At 41.0% G+C, this 7903-nt stretch overlaps 1 protein-coding gene across 1 annotated transcript in view; it reads right to left on the bottom strand.

Moving 5' to 3' along the window:
• Nucleotides 1–6746, bottom strand: part of ehd1b (EH-domain containing 1b) — a 24599-nt gene extending 17853 nt beyond the window's left edge. The window contains exon 1 of the mRNA XM_024398013.2: nucleotides 5895–6746. Coding sequence (XP_024253781.1) covers nucleotides 5895–6283 — 389 coding nt within the window. The 5' untranslated portion in view covers nucleotides 6284–6746. The remainder of the gene's footprint in view (nucleotides 1–5894) is intronic.
• Nucleotides 6747–7903: the final 1157 nt, after the last annotated feature.

Below are 7903 nucleotides of genomic sequence, written 5' to 3'. Positions count from 1 at the left end.
TTAAATCATGGTGTACCTGACACCTGTTTGATTGGTGCCTGTCTGATTGGACTAATCCATTGTGAATGCTGTGGGGCTGGCACATTAGTGATGTGATCCATTAGTCTAAGACATGCTACTGAAATTGTATATAGTTATATTATGTAAGAACGGTGCAACAAATAAAAATGATATTATTCTATAACAAATGCGCTTTCTCCCGCATTGGATAGTGGTAGCTGTCCACGGTTCTGAAACAATTGCGCTGTTGAATTGGCACCTTCCTAGACCATGCTGCTATGTGCATAATAGCTAAGTAAACAAGCATATTGGTGTTGAGAACCATGTGGGGGAGGCACCAACAAAGAGTTAGGAGACGAGAAAACAGCCCTTCCATTAATTGTATAAGAACAGTGAGGAGAGGAAACCAACTTGTCTATAATCAATACCCTAAAATGTTATGTGCCTTATATATACAGTGCATTCAGAAAGTATTCAGACCTAGACTTTTTCCACATTTTGTTACATTACAGCCTTATTCTAAAATGGATTGAATTGTTCCTCACAATACCCCATAATGACAAAGAAAAAAATCAAGTTTATGCATTTTTTCTAAAATATTTAAAATTAAATATCACATAAGTATTGAGACCCTTTACTCAGTACTTTGTTGAAGCACCTTTGACAGCGATTACAGCCTCGAGTCTCATTGGGTACGACGCTACAAGCTTGGCACACATGTATTTGGGGAGTTTCTCCCATTCTTCTCTGCAGATCCTCTCAAGCTCTCCACAGAGTAATACTAGAGCTCTGTCAGAGTGACCATCAGGTTCTTGGTCACCTCCCTGACCAAGGCCTTTCTCCCCCGATGGCCCAGTTTGGAGGCCACTGTGTTCTTGGGGACCTTCAATGCTGCAGAAATGTTTTGGTACCCTTCCCCAGTTCTGTGCCGCAACACAATCTTGTCTCAGAGCTCTACGCACAACTCCTTCGACCTCATGGCTTGGTTTTTGCTCTGACATGCACTGTCAACTGTGGGACCTTATAGACAGGTGTGATCCTTTCCAAATCATGTACAATCATTTGAATTTACCACAGGTGGACTCCAATCAAGTTGTAGAAACATCAAGGACGATCAATGGAAACAGAATGCACCGGCGCTCAATTTCGAGTCTCATAGCATAGGGTCTGAATACATATGGAAATGTGTGTTTTATATTAATACATTTGCAAAAATTTCCAAAAACCTGTTTTTGCTTAGTCATTATGTGGTGGTGTGTGGATTGATGAAAAAAAAAACATTTAAAGCCTGTTTGAGTGTTTGTTTAATAACCTACTGATTCCGTGAGCACAAAGCCTCACAACACGTCGTATAAACAATTTTACAAATTTGTCTGTTATTATTAGTCATCAATCGTTATAATAAGTAATGTCATTATCATTAGCAGGCTTAGTATAGCCACCTTGTATAATCACCATTGAGCTGTAGAGCGCATCCTGTTTAGTTTTAATACTGTAACTTAGGCCTATATTTAAATACTTATATAGGCTACTGTATCAATTATTTGTTAATGTCATCACACAGCATACGAGTCAGTTTCAAATGCAATCAAGCATTTTAGTTGAAAAAAATAAACCATTAAATAATTAACGTAAACAATAAATAGGCCTAAACCGTTTCACTTCAGAAATTGAATTCACAAATGAATGCAACTTTTTTCTGTAATATAGGATTTACAAAACCAAACAAATTCTGGTATGCTTATAACTTTAGTGTTTACAATGTTCAGAAAAATTATAGTAAATCTATCAGCACCTGTTTGGCATGCAGCGCATGCTCCTGGCCTTTTTTTAATCTCCGGTATTTTCCACAACTAGTCAAATTTATTCCACACATCTGAATTCCCTTGTTTATATAGTTTAGTTGATCCTGTTTTTCCCATTCACATTATCAACACATTTGATCTCATTTATGCCTATAAATTCAGATGACAAGTAAATTACTGGAACTGAGCTTTGATGCAAACCTACATCCTCCGACATCTTACAAGACAATAGATGAGGAGCTGTATCTGAGCTGTCCAGCTCCTCTAGAAATAGACTGACTATTGTTTTTGGAGACCCTCCAAATCAAAGGCACAAAACCATATGCTACACTCAATACAACGAGCACACCCACACTTTCTGTCCACTCTGTTATAAAACTATTTAGAGGAAGAGCTCAACAAAATCACTTGTGGAAATGTTGGGCAACTACCTAGGCCTTAACACCAGATAACAATAAAACACATGACTCCTGCATGATTATTTGAACACCATGTACTTGAAGTAGCTTTCATTTTTCACCCACCCTCAGAGGCAGTCAGTACATTTAGTTGGCAATCTAGACATTTACTAGACGAGACAGACTTATCTATCAGCTGTCAGGCAATTCAAATGTAGTAGAGTCGTGTGACGGGCCTTCAGTGGAGTGATATAGTGAACCTGTACATGAGTTAATTTTCTTAGAAATGAGAGTAATGGCAAAAAGCAGAGCATACTGGAAAAAGTGATTTTCGCTTTCCTCTCCCTTCAATGTGACAGAGTGGCAGGAATTCCCTTATTGTGGCAGAGGTCTTATCTTTCTAACCCCTTACCTCATCTGATCATGGGAAAAGTTTCCTCAGTGTATCTGGATGCGTGTGCAGAACTCCTGACTAAACCACTCCATGTCGCTCACACAGCCACCATCACCCAATCCTAAAACATACTTGCCGGTTACAGTCATAAAATTAAATAACATAAAAAATGTAAAAAACACTAACCCCTCAATTGCAACCCTCCACATATCACTCAGCCAGAGGCAGCCCTTATCGTCACGACACACCCACCCTTCCTGGATGTTTCCCTTAGATTTTCCCCAGACCCATCTATGTTGGGTATCTTCCTCAGAGCCGCCGCTCCCTCAATTTTTTTCCCACATCTACTCTCATCCCGAATTCCTGGAGTTCCCTTGGCTCGGTTGCCAACGAACATGGTCTGTGTGTAAGCTGCAAACTCAAAAACAGAAAGGGGGCTCTGGGAGGCATTGACAGCAGCAGCATACACCACCCTGACAGGTTCATCATGCATCTGGAGTACTGTTAAGGGGTTTAGGGGTTGAGAGATGCAGCAGAGAGGGGCCGGCTAGAACAGCAAGGTTATGGATGACAGTGCTGTGCATGATTGCCAAGAGAGAAAGGAAACATTACGAGTCAGAATGTGCTGCCTATTGTTTGAAGGAGAAACGGCTGATTCAGTACCCGAGTTCTTTCTGCCAAGGCAAAGCTGAAGTAAGGGACTGACTGGCCTTTCTGCTCAGAAAGCCTGACCAGTCTACAGACACAGAAAGAGTTTAAGAACCCCTGGACTAAAATAGTGAATTAACGAGCCAAATGTTTCAGGACAGGGGGTGACAGTCGCATAGAGCCAAGTATAAACTCAGCTGGTAAGTACCGCTATTGTAGCTTTTTATCAGCGCTTCCCCAGGAGAGCCTCACCCCTCCTTCTTACTGTTATAACCCCAGTCCCCACTCCATCCACATGACGACATTCAATACAGAGGATCCCATTCCTCAAGTGGCAGGCTAGTGTCAACTTGGGTCACACCCAAGGGAAAAGCACAACTTATTGAAAATAGAGGTGTTCTGAACACAGTGCTAAAAACACTGACATGTGAAATGACACATCCACCTCAACTTTCAAAGGCAATTTTAAGTGGGGGGTTGTACAGTCTTTCTGTTCTCACAGTTCAAAATCCATAACTGTGTGTGAGTATTATAAAATATTTTTTACACAAAGCAAAAGACAAGCCTACATGTCAAAAACAGCATCTGCTTTTCAACTGCCACCCAAAATGTTATTTTCCATATGCACTACTGGAATGCAGGATAAAGTGATGCACACAGTGCAGGTAGTCACAAAATGTAGCTACAGTAGCACAGCCTAATGTGTAACCTAACTAATATATTTAATTATGTGAGAAAATGGAGGTGGGTCTTATTCTGTTGACATGATGATCAATGCTTGACAACCCTTCGACAGAAAAATATTCTCATCATGTAGACTAGCCTACCCACTGTATCTGCAAGCTATTGGCTAGAGCACAAGTGCCAAGGCCAGTCCACAGTAGGCACATTTGCCATTTAACGCAACGGTTTGTGACAAAACTATCGATAGAGGGGAGTCAAGTGCAAGTGTTGGTTCAGGGACGTGATTTATTTTATTATCGTTTGTGGAAACGCACCACTGGTGGGAAAATACAAATGTTCTATATGTGGATTTTTTAATAATCACCTGAAAATCTGTCACCAAATGGATGGAAACCTAGCTATAAACCATTTGAGTTGACATATTTTTTATGTTGAATAAATGAATGCGAAAAGGTGTATTTCCTAATCTAGACGTACTCCATAAATTAGCGCACACTACAAGTAGTATGACACCAAGATGTTGTCTGTATCATATACGGTTCACATATGATAAAGGTGTTGTATTCAGCGTATGTGACAAATACAATTTGAATGTATAGGTCTAAAAAGGGCCACTTCCATCATGATTTCCTCAAAAATGGTTTGTGATACAAATGTTAAAATGCATGTCAAACATAGAAACCTCATGGGAGGAACTGTGATGACTGTTGGAACAATCCGAGATTTCAAACATATTTTCCGCTCCCACTGGCATGGAATCGCCATAGACTGTTGCAAGTGTAATGATTCACAGAGCAATGGTCATGATTTGGCATAGTTTTAGTAAAGCAAAAAGGTCCATACCACTGACAATCCACTAAAGATTATGAGTATGTTTCTGACATCAGTTATACATTAAATAAAACAATGGTTGGTCAGGATACAACATTGTAGAATTGGTGTGTAAATTACAAATTTATAATGCCTTTTTAATGACTTGTTGCAGTTTCCCAGGAGGATAAATTACATATTTATTGGCTATTAACATGTCTTATCATGCCTTTTTTTCACTGATACAGGTCCGGTCTTTGTAATTTAACCAGTTTGATGCTGAAGTGATAAAATAATGTCCCAAATTGGGATTAGTAAAGTACTACTCTACCCTGTCTGTCCAGGTATTCTGTATGAATGTGGAAATCAATGTAACAATGAAAGCAGCACCAGTTAATAATTGATCAAACCCGACAGCCGCTTCCGCAGCTTGTACCAGGACAGAGGCTGTGTCAATGGGTCCTCTGAGCGGAGACATTCTGCAATACAATTAACATACTTACGTACAGTACATACAGTGTAATTAATAGGTCACACATTTTCTCTCAGAGTAAGGGTAATAGTCTAGCTACTATCAGAGTTGACTCTCATTTCTTACATAAGTTATGACATCTCTTGCATTCATGTACAGAAGTTGATTGCAAGTTGATGTCAAAACAGGATGGACCTATTGACCACACCCCATTTCACTTTTTAAGAGATGACCTTAATAAGATTTGCCATACTCCCATGACAGCTCTGTGTGGGAGCATTATGAAAGCATAGGGGGGGGGGTATTTTGTTCAGGTAGTAAACTTGTTAACTTGATCAGTCTCAGTCAAAGGACATGGGCTGAGCAGAGGTGGCTCTTCAACGTTCAACACAAACACACAGCCACTCCCCTGCATACTGTCACACACTGAACCGAGGATAAGAATGAATAAAATACAAAATATGAATATATGGAGTGAAAAAGAAAGTTGCATGTTTATCCGATGATCCTCGGGCAAATATGAGAATCAATAGAGAAGAGCTAGCTAACGTTAGCTGTCCACCAACAGTGCTAGCTCAGGCCATCTTTTTAATTCACTGGCTGGGGGATTCATAAAATATTCCAAGTTAGCTGTCCAAATAAACTATTATTTCGCTAAGTAGTTACACTGGACTGGGACTCACCTGTTAAGAAAAGCATTGCCAAAAGCGTTGAGTTTTCTGAAGGGTTTCTTGGGGTCAACTACTAGTGCGTTGCCTGGGATCAGCCCCTCCTGCTCTCCATGCATGACCGCTATGAAGGAGTCGGTGGTCGGTTCGGGCCCTATCCGCATGCCGGGGAAATCTTGCTCCATTAGATGCCGGATAAAGGTGGTTTTACCTGTAGAGTATTGGCCAACCAAGAGCACCATAGGCTTGTTGTCAAAGTCGGCATCTTCCAAAGCGGGTGAATGGAAATCGTGGAAGCGGTAGGTGTCTTCCAATGGAAAGAGTTTGGTCCTGTACAGTTTTTTCAGCCCTTCAGAGACATTTTGGAATAGTTCTGGGTCCTTCTTGCCATCCCTTTTAAACATGGTGCCCAAATTCGAAAATATTGCAGATGTACTTGTTATCTCAATGCAACGGTAGATGTTCAATAAGGTAGTTGTTGATATCGCTGGATAACGGTTCTGTGTCTCTCCCCGATGAGGTAGAACGTTTGAATTAGTAAATTTACTTGCCAGCCAGCCGGTTAGCTTTCTACGTGTCTTAAATAGATAGCTAGCTCAGTTTCTCCTCTTCACTCAGAAGAATGTGTTAACGGTCTGAGGGGTTCGGCTAGCTACCACAGTTTGTGCAAATTAACAGACGGTTTAACAGTTCGAAGCTATTTAGTTTTACAATAGATTAATGAAGCTATCAAACACGTTTGCTCTAACTCTGGAACTCAAACCGCAAGGCTAGCAGCAGACCAAGAAACCGTCTCTTGTCAGACAACCGTGCTTCTCCAGTCAGGTCTCAAGCCCTCCCTAGGTGGAACGTCAGAAAGCGTGTAACAGTGAGGGGATTCGATTAATATTGCCATGGTAGGCGTGTTTTGCACAGGGTGAAAGTTGATTGCATTCGTTTTGGAAAAGGGCTAACCCTCGGGCGTGAGCCAGGTGCCCCGTTCAAAGCCCACGGCGAAGTCGGCTCAAAACAAAAGTGATGTCATTATGCACGATGAGTATAATGAGTAGAATTCTGTGTTTTAACATGCAAACGTGATTGCTTTTGAATAAAACGCTTTATCTGCCTTCCCAATGAAAACTAGTTTTAAAATTCAAGCATATATTTTATGTAAAAGAGATGTATATTTCTGGCCAATGCACCATGCTGCCTCGTTGACAACATGGCCGAGCGGTGCAGATTACTGTTAGATTTGATAAGGACACTCCTCCCTCACCACTTTTGCCCGGTCACCTCACTGGCCATAGACCGGTGTCTTGCGGCTCAGCATAATTGAATCGATTCAGCATGGCGCCTGTATAGCAGTGTAAAAGGCAAAGCGAAGGGTATAATTTTGCCCAAAACCTGTCTTCTCCAGCAGTTGGCGTTTTTTCCCACTCACCTAGCGATGAGTTTTTGTATGGAGGTCAACGAGAGTGTCGAATTTGGTTAACGAAAATGGAATGGCTTATTTGCAACGTGTGGTTTATTTGATCGAATAGAAGTTATAAGTAGGACTGATATAAGTAGCACGGACACGTGACATCCCGGCAACTTTCTAAAAAAAAAAAACGTTATATCGTGGCGCGGTGGTCTAAGGCACTGCATCTCTGTGCTAGAGGTGTCATTACAGACCCTGGTTCGATCCTGGTATCACAACTGGCCATGATTGGGAGTCCCAACGGGCAGTGCACAATTGGCCCAGCTTGGTTAGGGTTTGGCCAGGGTAGGCTGTCATTGTAGATAAGAATTTGTTCTTAACTGACTTGCCTAGTTAAATACATGTTCAAAATAAATGTCAGAGTGTATCTGCCCTCTCATTGGCTAGAATCTTGCTTCCTCCCAATGCCTTCCATTTTTGAAGATATTTATTTTCATCCTTAGAGCGGCCACTATAGCATTTGATCAATATGATGGATCATCTGTGATAGGGCTCACCAGTCCTAAAAAACACAAATTAGTTATCTCTGGTTTGTTCATCCATTCCTATGGGAAAAATCTCAAAA

This window comes from Oncorhynchus tshawytscha, linkage group LG33, assembly GCF_018296145.1.
Source record: "Oncorhynchus tshawytscha isolate Ot180627B linkage group LG33, Otsh_v2.0, whole genome shotgun sequence".
Taxonomy (NCBI): domain Eukaryota; kingdom Metazoa; phylum Chordata; class Actinopteri; order Salmoniformes; family Salmonidae; genus Oncorhynchus; species Oncorhynchus tshawytscha.
Note: the sequence above shows the minus strand (reverse complement) of the source record. Positions and strands in the feature narration are given on the sequence as shown.